General features: G+C 47.6%; 1 protein-coding gene across 8 annotated transcripts in view; it reads left to right on the top strand.

Annotated features, from left to right (window-relative positions):
- Nucleotides 1-22,162, top strand: part of GATAD2A (GATA zinc finger domain containing 2A) — a 104,709-nt gene that overhangs the window by 69,667 nt on the left and 12,880 nt on the right. For all 8 annotated transcript variants that reach the window (XM_086698484.1, XM_086698480.1, XM_086698482.1 and 5 more), the window contains exons 4-6: nt 19,688-19,820; nt 19,947-20,078; nt 21,588-21,677. In XM_086698484.1, the coding sequence (XP_086554610.1) occupies nt 19,688-19,820; nt 19,947-20,078; nt 21,588-21,677 (355 nt within the window). The remainder of the gene's footprint in view (nt 1-19,687; nt 19,821-19,946; nt 20,079-21,587; nt 21,678-22,162) is intronic.

Genomic DNA, 22,162 nt, shown 5'->3' with positions numbered 1-22,162 from the left:
TATGTATGTGTATAATATATACCACATCTTCTTTTTTTTTTTAATTTTTTTTTCAACGTTTATTTATTTTTGGGATAGAGAGAGACAGAGCATGAACGGGGGAGGGGCAGAGAGAGAGGGAGACACAGAATTGGAAACAGGCTCCAGGCTCTGAGCCATCAGCCCAGAGCCCGACGCGGGGCTCGAACTCACGGACCGCGAGATCGTGACCTGGCTGAAGTCGGACGCTTAACCGACTGCGCCACCCAGGCGCCCCATATACCGCATCTTCTTTATCCATTCATCCATCGATGGACATTTGGGCTTTTTCCATACTTTGGCAATTGTTGATAGTGCTTCAAAAAAATTTTTTTAATGTTTATTTATTTTTGAGAGACAGAGTACGAGCAGGGGAGGGGCAGAGAAAAAGAAGCAGAATCTGAAGCAAGCTCCAGGCTCCAGCTGTCAGCACAGAGCCCGAGACAGGGCTCGAAGCCACGAACTGTGAGATCATGACCTGAGCCTAAGTCAGAGGTTTTAACCAACTGAGCCACCCAGATGCCCCTCAATTTGTGTATTAAAAAAATTTAATACAGAGCATGAACAGGGGAAGAGCAGAGAGAGAAGGAGGCACAGAATCTGAAGCAGGCTCCAGGCTCTGAGCTGTCAGCACAGAGCCTCATGCGGGGCTTGAACTCAAAAACCACGAGATCATGACCTGAGCCGAAGTCGGACGCTTAACTAGCTGAGACACCCAAGCTCCCCCAATTTGTGTATGTTTTATTTTCAAAATAAATCAAAGCTGGGGAATAATTTCCTCCCCCCCCTCCAGTCCCCCCAAAAAAACCCATAAAACAGGACAGAATTGGCCCAAAAAAAGCCCATCGTTTGAGCACTCTAGAAATTGACCAGAGGCATACAGCAATCTGAGAAGTGTTTGTGCTTAAGAAACTGCCAAACTTCAGGTAAGAATAGTGAGAATCTGTAGCATTTAGCCTGGGACTCCTTCCATACCATCTCCCCAGTTCTATTGGTAGGGAAGTTCTGCCTAGGCTGTGAAGACCAACCTCTTTTCTGTAGGGGTGAGAAGGGACTCATTCAATTTAAGAGAGTGGTGGATAGCAACCCTGGGCTCATGGCCTTGTTGGTTGAAGTGACAGTCTTGGAGATGGGCAAATGGGGAAGGATGATTGCTGTATTAGCCCCAGGCTGCAGTCATAGTTGGAGCAAGACAGAAAAACTACTTGAAGAAATAATGATCAAAAACATGTGAGGAGAAGCTCAACAAACCTCAGGGAGCTTAAATACAAAGCGATCTATAACTAGACACATCATAGTCAAATTGTTAATAAGTCAGAGAAAAAGAAAATCTTGAAAGTGGCAAGAGGAAAAGGACCCCTCACATACACGGGAGCATTAATATGATTAACAGCCAGCTTCTCATCCAAGACCATGGAAACGAAAAAGGAGTTGAGTGACATTCAGAGTACTCAAAGACAAAAACTGTCAACCTGGAATTCTGTGTCCAGCAAAACTCCTTCAGAAACGAAGGCAAAAAAGACATTTTCAGATAAAGACCAAGAGAATCTGTCACGGTCAGACCAGCCAGTTCTTCAGACTGAAAGAAAATGACATGTTGGTAACTTAAGTTCCCAGGAAGAAATAAAGAACATTGAAAATGGTAAATACATGGTCTAATATAAAATACTTTATTCTCATTTCTTCTTATAACACATATCATGTAAAGCATTAACTGTAACTAACACTGGTCAGCATAGACAAAAATAACCATTTCAGCTCTCTGGAAATTGACCAAGGTATACAAAAATCTCTTGTGTTTATATGTTTATAGATCTGTCAGACAATGATAGTATAAAACAGGAGGAATGAAATGGAGCTCTGTTGGGGTTAAGTATCTACATTTTACCAGAGTCGAGTTAATATTAATCTGAAGTATGTTGTGGTAAATTAATAAAATTATTATAATATCTAGAGCAATGATTAACAAAATAGCTTTAAAATATGACTTAAAAAATCAACAAAAGAATATAACGGTACACTAAAAAATGTTTAACACCAAAGGAGATCATCAGCAAGGAACAGAGGAACATAAAAGTAAGAATGGGTGTAGAATACAAATAGCAATATGACACCTGTAAACCCAATCATATCAATTATTGTGTTAAATGTGAGTAGTCTAGGGGTACTGGGTGGCTCAGTTGGTTAAGTGTCTGACTCTTGATTTTGGCTCAGGTCATGGTCTCACAGCTGTGAGAGGGAGCCCTGCATCATCTGTGTTAGGCTCCGTGCTGGATGTGGAGCCTATGTAACATTCTCTGTCTCCCACTGCCCCTCCTGTGCTCTCACATGCACTTGCTCGCTCTCGCTCTCTCTCAAAAAAAAAAAAAAAAACAAAAACAAAAACGGTGGTTTAAACACCCCAATTATGAAGGCAGAGATTTTCAGACTAGATGAAAAAGCAAGATCCAGCTTAATTATATGTTATCTGTAAGAGACACCCCTTAGATTTAAGGATGCTTAAAATCCTTTGGTAAAGTGATGGGAAAAGCTATACCATAAGTAACCATAAGAAAGCTAGAGTGACTATCGATGTCAGATAAAATCGACTTTAAGACAAAAAATATTACTGTAGCCAAAGGGCAGCATTTTATAACAATATGTCAGGGAGACATAACAGTTATAAATGTATATGCACCTAACAACAACCCCCAAATACCTTAGGAATAAATTGCTAGGATTGAGAGTAGAAATAGACAATTCATCAGTTATAGAGAATTAAGTACTCCACTCAATAATTGGTAGAACAGCTAAACAGAAAATTGGTAAGATTCTAGAAGACTCAAAGAGCATTGTTGACTCATTTGGTCTAACAGGAATCTATAGAAGACCTGGTGACTACAGAAAACAGAATATATCTTTTTGCATTCTCATGGATCATTCTCCAGGGGAGATCAGATGCTGGGTGATAAAACAAGTCTCAAGGATGGTTGTGGGTTTTTTTGTTTGTTTTTTTAAGAGACAGTAACAAGTGTTGGTGAGGATGTGGAGAAAGTGGAACTCTCATACTTTGCTGGTGAGAATGTAAAATGCATAACAGTTGGCAGTTTATTATAAAGTTAGACATGAACATTCAACATGACCCAGTATTCTATCCAAGGACGGTACTCAAGAGAAAGGAAAACGTGTCCACACAAAGACAGGTACATGGATGTTCATAGCAGCATGATTCATAATAACCAAAAAGTGGAAACAGTCCATATAGCCAAGATTAAATAAAATGTTATATCCATGCAGCGGATTACTATTTAGCAATAAAAAAGTGAACTACGGATTTATGCTGCAGCGTGGATAAACCTCACACTCCCTATGCTGGTGGGAAGACAACAGATCCAGAGACTGCTTGTTGTATAATTTCATCTACAGGGAATGTCCAAAGCAAACTTACTGTAGAGACTGATCAGTGGTTGCCTGAGGGCAGGGGTGGGTGCAGTGATTAACATCTCACAGGCAGAAGGGAACTTTTGGGGGTGGTGGAAGTATTCCAAAATTGGATTGTGGTAATGGTTGCACAATAAGTTTATTAAAAATCATTGAATTGTACTCCTACAGTGAATGAAGTTTGTGGTATGTAAATTAGATCTCAATATGGATGTTTAAAAAAACTAATGAGGTTAAAATAGTTTGGTTTCTGTTCTGGCATCCATAAATGTGCTTACAAGAAAACAGAAATCCACAGAGGTGGAAGTTGAGCCTGCTGGCCTTGTGAGACCAGCCCAAAGGTCATGGGCACATGCCTACCCTCCCCCCTCCCCCCCCCCCCACCCCAAGTCAGGACTATTGGAGGAGGCTAGAGCTGGGGCAGGCAGTGGAAGCTATGTTGAGTTCTTTGTTTTGTTTCTGTGATAAGTAGATTCTACTCCTGTACTTTGCTATAGAGAATCTCTTTCTGTCACAAATTGTTGATCTTTAGAAATAATCTGGGCCATGCATAGATGAGAACAACTTCCCCCCCCCCCCCCCCTCGTTTTGGGTGGAGGAGCATTTAACTCAATAAAACATGAGCCTCTTCTCTAGATGTCCTGCACCTGAAAGGTAAGGACTAGGTGTCTTGTTGCTCTGGGCCTTTGTGGGGTGGGAACTCCATGAATGGCCACCCCCATGCTTTACTGAAAACGTGTTTATATATGCCTTTTTCTGAGACATCAGCCCTCCCTGGATTGTTAACACGCCAGGACCAGGCTTACTGTGATAGGCACCGTGGTGGTCCCTGGAGGTAGAAATGATAGGACAAGATCTGACTACAGCTACTTTCTGGTGTGCTGTAATATGAAAGAATGTACAGAGGTCTTGGGGAGAAAGACTAGAAGTTAAGGGGTATGGCTCATTGGGGATGGAAGTCAATGGGCATTGAAGCAGATCATCTATACTTCTTCATTTTACCTCGTTGGGGCTCCCTGGGTCCCACGGGGGTGGGTGGGGGGGCGGGGTAGTGGCAGACTAGTAGGCCAACTTCCACTTCTCAGTAGCCTGCTACATGGGCCTCTGTGGATGTGGGGCAGATGTACTGATGACTTCCTGTCGGGTTCTCTTGGGGTGTGTGGCCTTTGGGTAACTGCATGTCTCCCTCCTCTCTTCTCATCCCTCTTTGCATCATGCATCTCACCCACAGGATGGGGCTTCATTCAAACCAAGGGCTTGCCCTGTGCTGTGGGTAGAAGGGGCTCCTATCTGGCACTGAGGGGCCCTTGGCCTGTTGGGGACTGGCAGTAGCACCTAAGGTGTTAGAGCTGTCCCTGACTTTTGTTTTTCTGGCTTTCCACACTCCCTTGTCAGACACTCGTGAACTTGAGCATACTAAAAATGCATAAAAGTACTCTCTGTTTTACCAAGCTTGCAAAGCAGGGCTCTTTTGTTAAAGCTGGTGTTCTTGATGACAGAATCCCTGCTCCATCTTTCTTTAGAGTCTTTGGCATTCACCAAGGAGGTGACACATCTGTAAATAAACTAGTCACCTCTTTTGTGCCTAGGGATGTCACTACTCATCATTTGGTATTGAAACAGGGCTTGGGTGTCCTGCAGTGGTGTGTTGTGTGAAGGCACAATCATCTACACTCACATTAACGTCTGATGTCTCTTCCAAAGCGAAAATGAATCTGAAAGTAACATGATAGTGCAGCCACAGCTGCCTGTTGTCTATAACATGGGATTATGTGGACAGTCTTCTTCTGTTCTATATAGAAATGGGGCCTGCAGGAAAAAGTGTGTATTCCTTAACTTTTCCAAGATGACATTCTAGGTCATAGGTAGAGTTCTTGTTGTTTGGGTGGATGCTCTTTACAAGCAGCCTCTTGGGAGAGGAAAGATAAAGTAAACACTTGGGTTGCCTGCCTTGCAAGGAGGTAAAGCGCAGTGAGCCTCTCCTGGTGTGTTTTTCACCTGTGTAGTCCAAAGCCTTATCAGGATACAGAACTAGTCATCACCATAAGAAGGGGCCATTTATACATTTCCTGTCATCCTTGACTGGGTGTACTCTCTCACCCTAGACTAATCTTGCCTCTTCTCAAAAATGGATTCTAGAAATGGAATCATGCGTGTGCTCAGTGGGGCCTGACTTCCCTCATTCCATGTGCTTTGGGATTCATCCCTGTTGTACCAGTATTTTCCTGAATGACTCCTATGTGGGTATGCACAGTGTATCCACTCACCTGTCCATAGACACCTGGCAGTCTGCAGTTTGGGGTTGGTGTGAGTACAACTGCTATGATTATTCCTATAGGGCTGCACATGGGCATCAATTCTCATTTCTCTTTCTTGGTAAATACGTAGGGGATGAATTGCAGGGTCACAGAATAGGTGCATGTTGAATTGTTATTAAAAAAAGAAAAAAAAAACCTACTAGGCCTTTCCCCAAAAATACTTGGGCTGTTTTGCTCTCACAGGTATGGGGATTCAGCTGCTTCATACTCAATTTGGTATTGTCATTCTTCACAGTTTTAGCCATGGGGTCTACAAAGAGGTCTGGGTCCAGGTCCTAGCCTTCTTGTGTGACTTTCATCTTTACCCCGTGATGATAAAAGGGTGGTCGTTGCCACATGGGCTGTATGAGGATAGAAAGGCAGTTCTCACCAGCTATGTACTGACCCAAGCCCCCGTCTATTCTCTTTTCAGGACCGTGCCCCATCATAGCTGTGCCTGGTCTGGCCAGCTGTCTGCTGGAATGTGCATCCTTGAGGGAATTGGGTGGATGTAACACAGCTGTGGGTGTGATGGCTTGGGTTTTTGCACTGCCTGGGCAGGTGTGGTTGCAACCCTCACTCTTGACTCTCTGACAGTCTTCCTCATAGGGAATGACCATCTCTCCCTCCCCCTCCCCTTTTGTGTGAAAGCTTTGGAAGTCTCTCAGCCAGAAGCCTATCTACTGTGTGACCATCACTTCCCCTGAGTCTGGGGCCTCCTGCACTCTTCTGGAAGGTTCTCTGGAGTCCAGCCCAGCCCCAGCACCTGTTGTGGGCTGGCTGTTGCCTTTTACTTTCTAATTCTCTACTGCTAGGTGACTTCTAGGAGGGGCTGGGCAGTCTCAAGGAGCAGCTCCATCAACTCAGACTAGAACTCTCCATAGCCTGCTTGCTTTTCTTAGCTTGGTTAGCGCATGGGAACTGAGAGGTATATTCCTTTGGAAATCTGGTTCTGATTCTGTGCTTCCTTCCCTGCCTAAGCTGTGGCCTCTCTTATCTCCTCATTCTCTGCCTTATCCCTTCCCTCCAGGCTCTTCATCCCAGTTCTGTCTTTTTGTCCACATGCCTTTATTCTGGACTATATCTTATCCTAGGTTTGAAATTATTGAAATTTGAGGGGTTCACCTGTACTTCTAAAAATCATTAGGTAATGCTGGGGTATCAGAGTGACAGACTCTGGATGTCCTCTTTCTAACTCCCAAAGAGACTTAGTTCACATGGGGCCTAGTGTAAGCCAGCCTGATAAGAGGTAAGGAGCCACCTGCCCCTTGCCTTTACAATACCTTCCTCTAGTCATGAAGGGCTGTCCCTTTCTCACTGGATGGTGCCTGCCTTCTTAGGGATGTGATGGTCCTGACAGGAACCAGAAGGCCACTGTGTACAGTCAGTGAGGTAAACGCCTGTCAAGACTCCTCCTTTAGCAATCAGGGGCTCTTCAGACATGTGAGTTAAGCAGAATTATAGATTAAGCAGGTCATTTTATTTTGAAATTATTTGGTTTAATTCTGCAGTTGAAGTTTCTGATACCTCTTCAGCACATATTCCTGCTAGTGCTTTGTTTGTCACCTGACAGATTCCTCATCCTTTAACTGGTGCCTTAGCTGCTGTAGCAGGTCATTTAAATGTTTTACCTGCGCAGATATGTGAGGGCTCTTACCAGCCCTCCACTATGCCACTTAAAACTGCTTTCACGTGCTTTGTTTTGTATCTTGCAGCCAATTCTGTGCTGTATTGAGAACTGTTTGTACCAAAACCATAACAACCCTGGATGGTGGGGGTGGCAAGCACACTGGCCTGAGGGATCCTGTCCTGTCCCTCGCAGCCACCTAGCCTGGTGAAACAGTGGGATGAAGAGGGCCCTGTGTAGAATAGGTAAAAAACAGGGGTAAATGCCTGGGACCTCCCAAGGGCCTGTGTGACTCCAGGTGGGGCAACCGGGAGTCCACCTTGAGAAGACTTTTCTCAGCAGAAAGCGCCTGGAAGAAAAGGAGAGCTGACCCAGTGGTAAGAGATTTCCAGGGTGGTTTTCTTTCTGTCAAAGAGATGAGCATGTGAATTATAATTTGTGAGCCCAAGGGGAGTAGCAGGTGGTGGAAAAAGAATTGGCGTCCAGCAGCTTCATTCCATTCACATCCCCATGTGGCCCGGGACCATTCACTCTACCCTGGTGAAGCTCATTGTCTTCTCTGATGTGAAGCTGGTCGTTCTTAAGCTTCGGAAGCTCCCAGTGTGGTCTAGTAAGGTGTGTCACAGTGCTGATAGGAAGACGTCTTGGGACTTACAGTTGTCCAATAATGAGGGAAAGGAAGGCAGGTGAATGGTCACAGACCTCTGTGGGAAAAAGGTGGTGACACAGTGGCTAGGCAAGGTCAGTTGCCTTCAGAGACACTGAAGTGGCCAAAGCAGCCTAGATGTTGGTGAGAGGGGCCTGCCTGGGGGTGGGATGGGAGAGGAGGTAGGGAGTGTCTGTTGGGTGGAGAGGGGAGACATACCAGACGTTACTAATCCCTTTCCTTGGGTCCCAAGCCATAAGACTGCTTATTTTTAGAGCTTAAATCATAAAAATAGTCCTGATGTAAATAACCACATTGAAAAGCTTTATTTGGATCTTAGTGGGACTAAGACCTGGTGACATGCAGAGTTCCCTAGTGCAGGACCTTGATAGCATTCAGAAGCAACTTTAACACAGCCACACTCTCTAAAGGGAACAAGTCCAGGTATCCACTGTTCCCTCCTTCAAGAGGACTTGCAGTGTCCGTGGGCAGTGTGGGAAAGAGTGGTCTGGGTAGCACATTTTATGGAGCTCACACACCAGAAATTAGGGTGCTTAGGGGCTCCAAGTCCTTGGAGGCACTGGGTTTGGTGAGAGGGCCTGAGAAGGCCCACAGTGGCAGTGGGAGCAGGGCCAGGTTGTCTGGTGGGAACGATGAGCCATGGGACACACCTTCTGGAGGGGAGAGAGTTGATGTGCTCTGGGCCTGGGTATAGCCCAGAAGCTTGTGGGACACCTGATTGTGATGGTGGAGGTAAACATGTCTGGAGGAGGGAGGGAGGGAAATGCCTTTACCTGGAGAATGGAGGTAGGAAGGGAATGGGGTATGAGAATGGACACCACCCCTAGTGTCCTGGCATTAGGAGCCTGGGGCACCTGACTGACCTCCGAGGGAAGTCTGGGCTTGGCCTCCCCATCTGCATACGCAGGGTGTCTAGGCTGCCCTAGATGGTGCCAAGTTCACGGTGAATTGGTTAACTGCAGAGCCTGTACAGTTACCACTACCCCCCACCTTTTTTTTTTTTTTTTTTAAGATTTTATTTTTGAGCAATCTCAAAAGTCAGTGTGGGTCTAGAACTCATAATCCCAAGACCAAGAATCGCATGCTCCACCTACTAAACCAGCCAGGCGCTCCTACAGTTGCTGCTTTTAAGGCCATAAACAGGGCCAAATTTTGTTGGCTTATAATTGAATAGATTTTATAGGGAAATTATGGCGAATCTGTTGGGTGAGTTCTGTGAAATTTTTAGCGTGTCTCACTTTTCAGAACACAACTTTGGCAGCAAGTGACAGCCATATGGGCCATGATGTGTCAGGAGGACTCCACTCAGGAGCCTTTGCTCACACTAGCCCTTGCCATGGGAAACCTTGGCAATGCCTTGCTGAAAGCATTGGTGCAACCCCCTTTCCATCTTGGTTATGTGAAAAATATCTCTTGGCCATTTGCTGTGTTGGAAATTTGAAAATATTTATTAATTGTGTCCTGGATTTGGTCATCATGTCTCCTTAGACTCATCTGGGCTGAGAGTTTCTCAGACTTTCTTATTTTTGATGACCTCAACAGTTTTGAAGAGGACTGGTCAGGTGTGTTGTGGGAAATCCTTTAGTTGTGATATGTCTGGTGTTTTTTCATTGTTGGCCTGGGTTGATGGGTTTGGAGAGGACCACAGAGGTGCAGTACTCTTCTTACCATATTGTCTCTACAGCACATGCCATCATCTTGACTTTTCACTGTGATGTTGACCTTAATCACCTGGTTGACATGGCATCTGTCAGGTATCTCCACTGTAAAGTTACTCTCTTCTCTCTTTCTATGTTGGACTCCTTGGAAAGAAGTCACCAGGTGCAGCTCACACCTGAGGGGTGAAGAGTCACACATACACACACCTCCCGAAGAGCAGAGCAGCTGCACAAATTATTCGGGATTCTTCTGCCTCGGTGATTTGTGACTTCTCCCCCTGAGTGATCTTTTACTCATGTTTGAGTTTGTAATACTATGAAACATTAGAAAATAGTAGTTTACAGAGTTATAGAGACCTTTGAAATATACATTGCATTATTCAATATCACAAAATCAGATTAGCTAATATCTGACTTCTTGGGCTCATGGAAGCAAACACATATTTTCCAAAATTCTACATTTTGTTTGTTGGAAGCTTGGACTTTTATCATTGGCAACAAATGCTGTCGGTTGTTTCCTAGAAGAAACAGGCTTTGCTTTAACCATTTTGGGGGAAATGTCTGCCAAACACTCAAAAGTCTAAATAACCACAATGTGTCTGTCAGTCTTTCCTTCATGCATTGTGAGTGCTCATACACATGCTTTTCTTCTGGATTGCTGTCATTTGGTACACAGCAGGAGTGCTTTATCTTGACACAGAGTATTAAAAAGGTATGTACTTGGGCACCTGGGTGGCTCGGTCGATTAAGTGTCCGACTTTGGCTCAGGTCATGATCTCACGGTTCATGAGTTTGAGCCCCACCTGGGGTGAGCTCAAGTCCCACTTCGGGTGAGCTCAAGCCCCACTCTGGGCTTCACACCCCGTGCTCGCTCGCTCCCTTCTCCCTCCCTCTGCCTCTCACTCACTCATGCTCTCTCAAAAAAAAAAAAAAAAAAAAAAAAATTGAAAAGGTACATACTCCAGGGTTGAAGTTAAATAAAGTCAATAGCTTGTACTTCATTCAGGGCTTTGCCTACAGTATGGTGTCACTGAATCCTGGCAATTTGGCTCTACTGTCCTAATTTGGTGAAAAAGGCAGTTGTCTCAGTGTTACAATGAAAACGACCTGGCAGAGCCCAGTTCAATGCAGAGTTGCTTAGGTGGGCTGGGGATAGTTCATCTGGCATGGGCAGAGACCAGGACATCCACCAGAGCAGTGTGCTCACATCTCAGGCAGCAGTGGTTAATGGCCTGCTGGAGTCAGACAGTAGAAGGAAGAGAAGCCCTCAGTGTGGAACCTTGTTCCCAGGGACTTCTGACTGCAGGCAGGTGACCTGATGAGTCAATTCAGAGCTAAATTATAGCTGCAAAGGTGATGGGAGCTGTTCTGTCTGTCCACGTCAACGTTCAGCAAGGATGGGGAGGAGAAGTGGGGCTGTCATTTGTGGACTAGGTGCACTTTTTGTGCCTTTTACATTTTACAACATTCCCTGGAGGTCAACAGAATCCCATTCTGCAGATGAAGGAACTGAGGGTCATTGAGGTTTGGTGATTGAGTGGAGCCCCCATAGCTGCAGAGGTAAGCCCAGCCTCCCATGGTCCTGCTGCACTTACAGCAGCTGGAGCAGATCTGGTGGGGTGTGGGAAGCACCAGAGCTGTGCTGAGAGAACAAGTTGAGATTTGCCAGGGAAAGGTGGGGGAGGATCCAGCTGTTTGAAACACAGATTTTTTAAGGGGGCAATAAACTTTCAGGCAAAAGCAAGCACTTTGCATTTATCACAAAAATTTGTAGTTGCTCCAAGCTGGAAAGCAATGTTTATTTCTCATGGGTGGTTTTCATCTGCACACAGGTGAGTTTTCTCTTGCTGTGAGGTGGTGAAGGAGCTGGCATGCCAGGAGATGTGTTTAGGTTTATGTGATGTAGGGATTCCCTCCATGCTGCAGAGTGCTCCTAGGTTCTCTTTGTGTTTGTACCTGGAGGAAGGTTGGTCTGGCATGTGGGTCCAGTGACTGGAGGAAGGAGGGAACGCCAGTGTTGGTGCTGTGGCGTCTAGGGTCCCCCGTTCCTTTTTCCTCATTCTCCCAGGCCCTGGGCCCTTGGGGAGTCTGGATACCTGAGTGCTGCATCCACCTCCCCCCCCCCCCCCCCCCCCGGCTCATTTCCTAGGCAGGCAAGAGTTGTAGCCCAGTCAGTCTGAGGGCCACATCCATGTTGTCACACTGTTCTCTCTTTCTCACCTCAGAGACTCGGCATGTGGATGCTGCTGGCTTGTCCAGGATCCTAAGTATAAATAAAAACATTTTCTTCTTTAAACTAGTCCAAAAATGATATTTGATAATCTGAGTTAGAGGTGTCAGAGTTAACAGTCATGTGAAACCCATCCTCTCCCATGCTGTGACTGCTTCTTTTTCTGGGGTGTCATTGAGCCCTTTAGGCCACGGGCATGCAACTGTTCTGATCCGTGGTGGGGGCCTCAGTCCCTGTGCAATGCACAGCCTTCGGTGTCCCAGAATTGGGCAGGATTACCAAGGGTCCACAGAAACCTGGGCCTAGTGGGGGGCCCAGGTTATCTGCCGCCATAGGTGTGTGACCTCAAGAAGTCACACCTTTCAGACTTGCCTGAATGGGGTGACAGTCAGTTGAGAGGAGTACACAGATTACAAGATTACATCTTGGTGGTTGGCACGGAGATGGCCATCGTAGAGGGTCAGCAAATGTCCTGGGTGATTTTCCAAACCTAACATAGGTCAGCCTTTCAGTTCTATGACTGTGGTCATTTGTAAGAAGTGCCCCTTCCCAAATTTCTGAGCAGAGCATACTGAATTGGATTTAGACTTCTAGTGGTGTCAGATCCTGGCTAGACATGTGGCTGCTGGCAGAGTTAGGCTGCAGTGACCTCCTTGGGTGGATGCCAACCCTCCAGGCTGCCCCATTGCCATTTGGTGTTGGGGTCTTTATGTGGAGCCACTATTAGCTTCTCTCCCCAAGGAGTGCTTTCTTTAACCCATCCTTGCCCTGTGTGTATAGCCCTTAGTGACTCTCCACGCCCCTAAAACTGGCCCCTATTGCTAACTCCAGTTATAGTGAAGTCATCTGGGCCTTTCTGGCCAGGCTGTGACTTCAGGGGCTCGTATGTTCCTAGAGGGAGCCCCCCAGCAGGACAGGCTGAATGCTTCCTGGCCTTGCTAACATAACAGCACAACACTCCTCTGCTCTGGCCATGCACCTTGGGACTGCTCTCCTCTGTGCTGGGGGTCCTGGAGGGGGGTTGGGCTTGCAGGGCCAGAGCCCGATTCCAGGAGCTCCTTCTCTTTCTCCTAAGATGCTCAGCTGTAGCTGTTGCAGGGTGCACCATAATGGATTCCCAGAGTGATAACTGGACCTGAAATCTCCAGGAAGAATGATGGCTGGATTTCAAAACTCTCATCCCCAGCTGCTCACCTCCATGGCCTCTGTGGCCAAGAAGCAAAATATGTTCTGACTTCCCAGCCCCTATAAAGCAGACTCTGGGCTTTTCTCTTGACATCCCAGCCAACAGAGTGTCAAGTTACAGGGCTGGAAGAAATGGTAATGGATGCCAAAAAGGGAGTCCAGGGAGTTGAAGAGGGGCCAGGGCAGGCAGGAAGCAGGTGGGCTCCAGGGCCCTGAGGGTCTAGGGAGGGGACCAGGCACCCGTCAGCGCCTACCATCCCTTGGGCAGGCAAGTCCTTAGCTTTGGGGCACAGCCCGTATCTGTGTGCAACAGAGTTCCCTCTTTAATCGCATCAAGTGTCCCTTAGTGAACTGTGCCCCTTGGGAAAGCAGGGTGGGGTGTTGTGGGGTCCTAATGAGCAGTCCCATGTCCAGATGGCCATGAAAGATCCCAGAGGCATGTGCAGGATCTGCCAGTGAAATGTTTTGAGGTGGTAAGACTAACCTGGGAACTTGTGGTAACCATCTTTCTCTTGTAGGATTTTTCTAGAAGTGTTTCTGGAAAGGGGATACTCATTAGATTAAGCATGTGGAATTGCTTTCTGGCTTTGATTCACACCACTCAATGCAGTGCTTAAGCTATGGTGGCTCCCAGACCCACAGATGGCCCTCTCCTCTCCTATGGGACACTCTGTTGATTTCCTTTTTTGAGCCACTCTGGTGTCTTAGGTCTTTCTGGAGCTGTGCTTCCATATCATCTCAAGTCTGCATCTGCCATGGTCTTCCATGTTCAGAGAACTGCCCCCCGCCCCCAACTTTTGGGTTCAGCAGGGGTGACTGCTTAGGTAAACCTTTTCTTTTCCACCTTCTTTCTCCCTGCTTTGTCCCAGGGTAATTTCTAGAATGGGTCTCCTTGTTGGGGACAGTCTGAGAAAGAATATGGAGTTATAATGGTGTGGGCTGGTTCCCTGGGGAGGGCAGAGCTGGGCTATCAGCCCCGTTAGCTTAATTGTTTAAGGTATAGATGCGTTAGTGTAGCATTGTCTTGTCATGTCTGCTTGTTGGTTGGTTCTAGCTAGGTACTGCTTCTTGGGCTCTCCTCCTTGCAGTCCTGTGTCAACCAGACTGGATGTCCCCAGTGGCATTGTCACTCATTAGGATAGCTGGGCCCATCTCTGTGTGTCTGTTGACCCTCCATCCATACAGCTAGGTTGGCATCCTCAGTACGGTCAGATCCTACTGGAGCATGCATTCTGAGGGGCTAAGCGGAAACTGCAAGGCTTCTGTGTCCTTGCCACAAAAGCTTGTAGCATTGTTTCCTCTGCATTCCTGTAGGTCAGAGAGTGAGCCACAAAACCAGCCCAGATCCTAGAGATAGGACTGGAAGGGTGTGTGAGCATGGAGAGGTGTGGTCTTCTGTATACATGGTTTTGTTGACTGTGAGTAGTAAGGCTCCTTCTTAACAGTCACCAAAGTCCTGACTCACAAGTTAGGAGTTGGACTTCCAAGACCTATTGCTTGAAAAGACATAATGACACAGAATTCAGAAATCCTTTTAAGTGAATTTGCACATCCTTTAGCAACGTGGCATCTGTGCATGTGGAAAGAGCCGCCCACATCAGTCAGTCTACAGGCATCACTGGATTCCTCATGAGCTCACAGACTTCATCCTGGAACCAGGTGCTAAGGAAGAGTAAGGTGGGCATGCCCACCAGCCGCGTTGCCTAAGCACCTACTGTGCCAGGCCCTGCACCAGCTGCTGTGACAGAGCAGTTCACAGAACAGACACATTGCTGCCCTTTCTGGGTTTGAGAATATTTGAGTGTTAACCCTCAATGGCTAGTTGTCTGCTGTGTGCCAAGCTTGCATTCATGGCAAGCAGCTCCTTACTGTTTAGGAAAGATTGGAGCCTGAACCTCCCTGATGGGTTCATAGGGTGTCCGAGCCTCGGCAACGAGATCTCACCTCACCAGCAATCCTGAGGGTCAGCAGAGCAGGAATTCCTGTCCTGGTCCTTTTAGGAGGCACAGGGAGGGAAATGTCCTGCCCCGGGTCTTCACTTACAAGAGGTAGAACCAAGTGAAACTCGGGTGGCTTTGTGGGGGAAGTCCCCAGTGTGCAGGCTTGGTTCATAGTGCCTATTTATGGTGAGCTTTCATGAGTGCAGCCACAGGCTTTGGAGGAGGCCCTGTTGCCTGTCCCCAACTCCCAGCCAGTGTGGCACTAGAGAGAGAGGTTCCTGCCCCTCTGGCTCTGTGGAGGTAGGGGGCATCACCCCCTTTGCTGGGGCCATGGTGTCACATCAGGGCTGGACCCCTCCCTCACTCTTGCCCTTTGCGTGTTGGGTCACCCTGGGAATATCTTGGTCCTCATTGGGAGCTGAAGTGCCTCGGCCTCATGGAGACAGGCTCCAAGTGGGGCTGGGGGGCCATGGCTACTGTGCCTATGATGGCTTCCAGTCCCAGCTAGCAGTGGGGGAACCTGCTTGTCAGACAGTAACATTGTCACCCTGGGAGGCTGTAGGATGGTGAGTTGACCTAGTAGAAAGGTGAAGTCACTTTCCTTGGACTAATTTGCTGGAGTGAGGGTGAGTAAGCTGGCTACCAGCAAGGAAGCCTCTGCTCAGGCCTGTGCTGCCTTTCAGTGGAACCCCAGAATTCTGTCCTGGGCTCCGCCCCCAGGATGAATAGTACCAAGCATAGCTAAGGCTTCCCCAGGCATGCATGAGTGGACTAGGGGAGTGCTGATCATGCTCCCAGGGCTGGCATGTTGGAGGATTGGGCCAGCCAGGGACCTTTCGGAGGGTACATGGTTTGAAATGTGTGTTGAAGTGTGCATTGAGGCTCACAAGGGGGCCTCAGGAGTTTGGTGGAGGGACATTCCATGAAGGGACTGATCGTGAAGGCAGGAAGAACCCACAGCACCATGTATCTGTGAGTAGGAGCTGGGGTTTATAGGGGCTGGGAGCTGGAAAAGGCAGTGGATAGGTTTGGCCTGGGAGGTGTGAATGGGCTCCAGTGGAGGAACACAACTGAAGGAGGGTCAGGTGGAGCCAAAGTGAATATTTGCAAGAGTGAGTGAGGCTGGTGCTAGGTCTAGCAAAGCCCCCTACCCAGCTCTTAAACACAGCTAATAGTTACCTGCCTTTCCCCACCTAGCCAGGCCCAAAAGATGAGGAGAGTAGGGGAGAGTTCTGGTAGGGAATGGTTGTAGCTGACTATACCTGTCTCTTCAAGTGGGCACTGAGGAGGAGTTTGTTGTCCTGAGGCCTTGTTTTGTTTACAGTCCTCCCCAGCTTCTCTAGTGTGTGCAAGAATCTTGGGGATCTTGTGAAATGTAGGCTGTGATGGAGCAGGTCTTTGGGGTAACAAGATACTGTATTTCTTTGAGCTCCAGTGAAGCTGTCCCTGCTGTTCAGTGAGCCTAGGCAAGTGGTTGTCCATTTCTTGGACCCTGCTTGCCCTTCCTCCTCCTGGGGGTTCTGTTCCTCCTGGTGGATCCTGAGGATAAAACTACCTTTTATCCGGGGATTTATCCTCATTGCTTGGCATAGCATCTGCTTTCTTAGGTGGGTTTTCAGTAAATATGAGTGGATGAATGAATGAAGTGTCCCCTTTCCCACAGTCAGACCCTACATCAGGCATGCCTGTTCAGAGAATAACAAAGGTCAGAGCTGCCAAGCACAGTTTCTGTGTTCTCTTGATGAGACTGCTTCCCCTGGCACAGGCTAAGGGGGACACTAAATATTAACCTTGTACTGACTACTGGGATGGTACCCTGGTGCTGAGGACATGGGATCTGTCTTGAGATAAGATTATAATCCTTGGGGGCGCCTGGGTGGCGCAGTCGGTTAAGCGTCCGACTTCAGCCAGGTCACGATCTCGCAGTCCGTGGGTTCGAGCCCCGCGTCAGGCTCTGGGCTGATGGCTCAGAGCCTGGAGCCTGTTTCCGATTCTGTGTCTCCCTCTCTCTCTGCCCCTCCCCCGTTCATGCTCTGTCTCTCTCTGTCCCAAAAATAAATAAAAGTTGAAAAAAAAATTAAAAAAAAAAAAAAGATTATAATCCTTGCCTCTCTCTAGGAAACTTGATGGAAGATTCAAGTAAGTAACAGAACTTTTGCGTTTCTTTAGCCAGGGCTGACATATAGATGAGAAGGTGGTGAGACTGTTTTTGCTGATAATAGCCTGGTCTGCTTCCAGGGATTTTCATAGGTCACATAAAATCTCTTTTGATCATGACTCCCAAGATGGGCAGAATGGGCTTATTAGATTTGCCCAGAAATCATATGGCTCCCAAATAAATTTTGTGCTCAGGCGGCTACCATGGACTAAAAGCAGTAGAACAGCGTACCTGGCCACAATGCCATTTCCCTGGCAATGTTGGGCTAGATTTCCTCTGCTTTTGTTCTTCTGCCTAAATGTTTTTGTAATTTAAAACAACTTTTTTTTTTTAAAGAATGTCCATAGTAATTTTCAGCCTGTGTCAAAGGGGTGTTCTTTTTCCTGAATTAAAAGCACACTCTGATAAAGTACTGAGACTTTTGAAACACCTTTACTTTAAAAATTGAGTTCAGCAAAGTTTTCCATGTTGGAAACTAGAGGGGCTGGTGGCCTCTCTGTGTTTGGAAGAGGTAACCCTGATCCCTGTAATACACCAACAGCTCCCTGTGGGCTGGTGCCACATATGAAGTTCCTGCAGCTGGGCAGCCCCGGGGTGAGCTGGGTTGCCTCCATTTTCTGACAGCACCTGAACCCTACCTCACTTCTCAAAATGAAGGCTGCGTGTCACGAACCGGTTAGAACTGGCTGTTGCCATGGTTTTCATGTTGGAAGGCACAGCTAAAAGGGTCACATGACCAAGGAGGGAAATGCCTTTGTCACATGACTTTTTGGTGGATGATTAGCATACAGGAAGTTCACTCCCTGCTGGCTGCTGGGATGCTGAGTGATCATTGATGGGGGTGGGGTGACGTCATCTCTTGGGTGAGTTATTGATTAGTCTCAGGCCAATATGAGACCTGGGAGTGCTGTGGTCAGAGTGGCCATCTCAGGGAGCTTCAGCCTCCAGATGGTCTTGGTCCCTCACCCTCCCTCTTCCCTTAGGCAAATTTGAGTTTTATTGGACCTCTCACCTTTAGAAAACTGCATGCCCCCAATAAGATGATAAAAAGTGATTGCCATGATCTCTGTGCACTCTTGCTCTGGAAGAAGTGCCTGCAGTCTGCAACTCTAAACATGGTTCTGTCTGGGTTGCTGCTCTGTCTGCACAAAGGCACCTGGGAGCCCACCTGAGCTGGGACCAGTGGCCACAGCTCCTATGCTAGGGCCTTGCACTGCCCCTCAATATCTGTGGATGCATCCAGAGAAAAATGGAATTGGAGTCCCGAGGTCACCTTGAGAGTTGATCTTGGGCAGATTGGGGAGTCCGCAGACACACAGATGAGTGGTGGTTCCCAAATTGCATTGGTCTTTGGTTTGGTGAGGTCCAGTGTGATGTTCTGAGTTACTTTATAAACAGCCAACCAGTTTCTGGACTTGAGAGTGTGGGTTGATAACCCCAATGAGGAGACTGTATACCTTGAAATAGCACCTTTTAGTCCACTCCCCTGATCTCTTGTGAGAGTTCAGTCAACAGCTACACTGGTTAAATCCGATCAAGGTTAGGAGTATTGAGGTGTAACCACCATGTGACCCTTTAGGAGGAACAGGGGGAGAACTCTAGGGGATGGGGATAAGGGTCCAGAGGTAGACATGAACCCTCGGGATTTGGTCCTCTGAGCCCGTCCATCCCTAAAGACAGCTCATTCCAGGAATGAAAAAGGCAGCTCATTGGGCTATTAAAGTACTAATTCTCCTTCTATAACTCTGTCTCTCCTTGGGGGTCTGGTAGGAGGAGTGGGACAACTTAGAGCTCTTCTTCCCAATTAACTTCATCAGTTTGTTCTCTGGGTCACAGTGCCACCTAGTGGGTGTGTTTGGTCCTCCACTGGTTTTCCCACTGACGAAAGGAAGGATCAGATCCTTTTCATCACAAGTGGAGGCCAGGTTTTAAGGGAAAGTTCACATTTGGCCAAAACGGAGATGCTTGGTGGGGGGCAAGCACTGTCTCTGGGACCTTGTGTGTGGACTCTGCGACACAGTAGAGGCTTAGACACTGTCACACCAACACACAGGAGCCCCAACAATAGGCCAAGACCCTGCCTCAGCCCCAGGATCAAGGGCTGAGTGTTTTTATCCAACACTGAACCACATGGTAGAGAAGGAAGCTTTGGTGTTTTCCAAAATGGCCGTATCACCCTTGAACACACCAGCTTGTCCTTGGCTCTGGGTACACAGAGGTGGGCAACCAAGAATGGTCCTAGCTAGAGGCCTAGCTGTGGGCTTGGGTGCCTTATGGTGAGTGCAGTGAGAGAAGTCAATTTGGGTGTACGGTAGGGAGGACACCCAAGGAGAAGAGACTTGGGAAGGTGAGCAGGACAGCCATGCTCTCCACCTCTATGCTGTGACTAAATTTGTGCATCTGTGGTGTATAGGTTCTGGGCTCTGGGGAACGGTGTCTGGCAGTGTCCAGGCAATCTGGTAACAACCTGCTATCCCTGCTTCACAGTGACATGAAGTCTGAGAGGAGAGCCCCCTCTCCTGATGTGATCGTGCTCTCCGACAATGAGCAGCCCGCAAGCCCAAGGGTGAACGGGCTGACGAAGGAGGCCTTGAAGGAGACCAGTACTGAGGCCCTCATGGTGAGCTTGTCCCTGTATTGGGGGATGACCCTGCCTGACAACACCCTGAAACGGACCTGGTGACATGGGGCTTATGCTCCCTGGCTGTGGCCCTCCCCCTCAACCCTTGTTCTCTTGCCCTTACAGAAAAGCAGTCCTGAAGAACGAGAAAGGATGATTAAGCAACTGAAAGAAGAGTTAAGATTAGAAGAAGCAAAACTTGTTTTATTAAAAAAGTTGCGGCAGAGTCAAATACAAAAGGAAACCACCACCCAGAAGGTGTGTGTGCATCTGTTCTCTCCTCAAGGCCAACAAGAGCCATTTAGAACAGGGGACAGAAGTTCACAATCATTACCTTGGCCCACCTTAGTACCAGGAGCTGGAGCGGCTGGTCATGGGTGAACAGGTTTCCTCAGGGGTGTGAGGGTCAAGATCTGAAGTGGAAATTTGCAGTCTCAAGTTTGAATTTTGGATTTAGCGAAAACGATGTCAGAGTAAAAGGATATTAGAGTGCATTTTGGTCTAGAATATTCTCAATCTGAGTATGTAAAACTTACTCCTTATAGATTATAAGCCTTAAGAAAACAGATGTCTTTGAAGCTGTTAGAAGAACATTTCTGGATTGAGAACTGTCACAAGCCCATTTACAGAGAGGCCTTCTGCCCTGTGGATGGCCATGCTGGGCATCAGTGGCTACCATGGTTTTGTGGACAGATTCCCTAATGCTACAGGGGCATGCCAAGTGCTGCCCAGGCCCCAGAGTTTCGGTCCTAGGGCTTCTGCTCTTGCTATCTCCCCTGGGGTCTGAGGCTCCTTATGCTGCCTCTTAAAAAAATTTTTTTTAATGTTTATTAATTTTTGAAGCAGAGAGAGATACAGCGTGAGTCAGGGAGGGGCAGAGAGAGACGGAGACACAGAATTGGAAGCAGGCTCCAGTTTCTGAGCTGTCAGCACAGAGCCCGACATGGGGCTTGAACTCACAAACTTGGGAGATCATGACCCGAGCTGAAGTCGGACGTTTAACTGACTGAGCCACCCAGGTTCCCCATCCTTATGCTGCTTCTTAATGCAGCTTACTGTGTAGGCCAAGGTCAAGTTTGTATTCTTGGGTTTTTTTAAGCTACCCTTCTATTTACTTCAACCACTTTATCAGTAAGCTAAAAAGTAAATGTGTCTTGGGCATTATGAGCTGACAGTATGTGGAACATATGTCTTCTTAAGGGAACAGGACAGGAGGATACTCATTGGTCTGACTTAAGGCTTTGGTTGAGCTCCCACTTGCACATAGTCAATTAGTGGACATGGCCTGACATCTGTTAATCTCCCAGTGGACAGAGCCCTGCTTATTACTTGTTTTCTTGTCAGCTGTTTAAGACTCGATGAAGTGAACCAAGTCTGTCACTGTCCCTTCTCTAGTGGAATATGTTACTTTAAGAAGTGCCTGGACTCAGTGTTTTCTCACCGAGGTTGGGATTAGTCTATCCAGGCCTGGGGCCCTTTGGCTCAGTCACCACTGCCAGCCCTTATATCCCCAGGAAGGCAGAACCTGCTCTTGAACCACAAAAGATGCCAAGCGTCCCCAGGGGTGAGGGGGGCTGGAACATCTCTCCCCTGCCCATTTCAGACATGTCAGTTCCTGCTACAGACGTAAACAGACTGGAAGCAGAACCTTTGAGAGACTGATGCTTTTGGAAGAGGAAGAAAACCAATTTTCCTCTGTCTGGATTATGTGTGAGGGGAGCAGGACTGACGACTCCCTCATCTCTCACATGTCCTGCTCTCTTGCAGCCCACAGGCTCTGCTGGGAGTGCCGTGACCACCCCTCCCCCGCTTGTGCGGGGCACCCAGAACATTCCTTCTGGCAAGCCATCCCTTCAGGTCAGTGTTCCCTCTGTGATCCTGGGCAGTCCTGATCCAGTTCCTGTGAAAGGCTGCCCATTCCTTCTGATTAGATTTGAGTGAGGCCCAAACTTAGGCCACTGTTGACATCATGAATAGTCACTGCTAGGACGACTCCTAGCAAAACTGGAGAAGAACCAAGATTTAGGCAGAGCAGGCTCCTTTCATTTTGACACTCCCAAGGGTGGTTGTGGGATGCAGCAGGACCTCCTCTGTCCATAGGATGAGATGGGTAGAGCTCCTACTCTCAGACATGAGATCCAGGTCTAGACAGGGGCCCACCTTCCCTCAAACAGGCCTGAGCCCCCAGCTCAGACCAGCATGCAAGTGACACCCAGCCTGGGTTGGCTGGACACCTGCTGTGTGTGAAAATATGCTACCTTGTTGGTGCAATTCACTTTTGAGTGAGCCCAGTCTGCACAGCTCTTGTCAGAGTCCATGTTCCTTGTTTTCTTGTGCCTAGA

The sequence above is a fragment of the Puma concolor genome, chromosome A2 (genome assembly GCF_028749965.1).
Source record: "Puma concolor isolate L17-30 chromosome A2, mPumCon1.1.hap2, whole genome shotgun sequence".
Classification (NCBI taxonomy): domain Eukaryota; kingdom Metazoa; phylum Chordata; class Mammalia; order Carnivora; family Felidae; genus Puma; species Puma concolor.
Note: the sequence above shows the minus strand (reverse complement) of the source record. Positions and strands in the feature narration are given on the sequence as shown.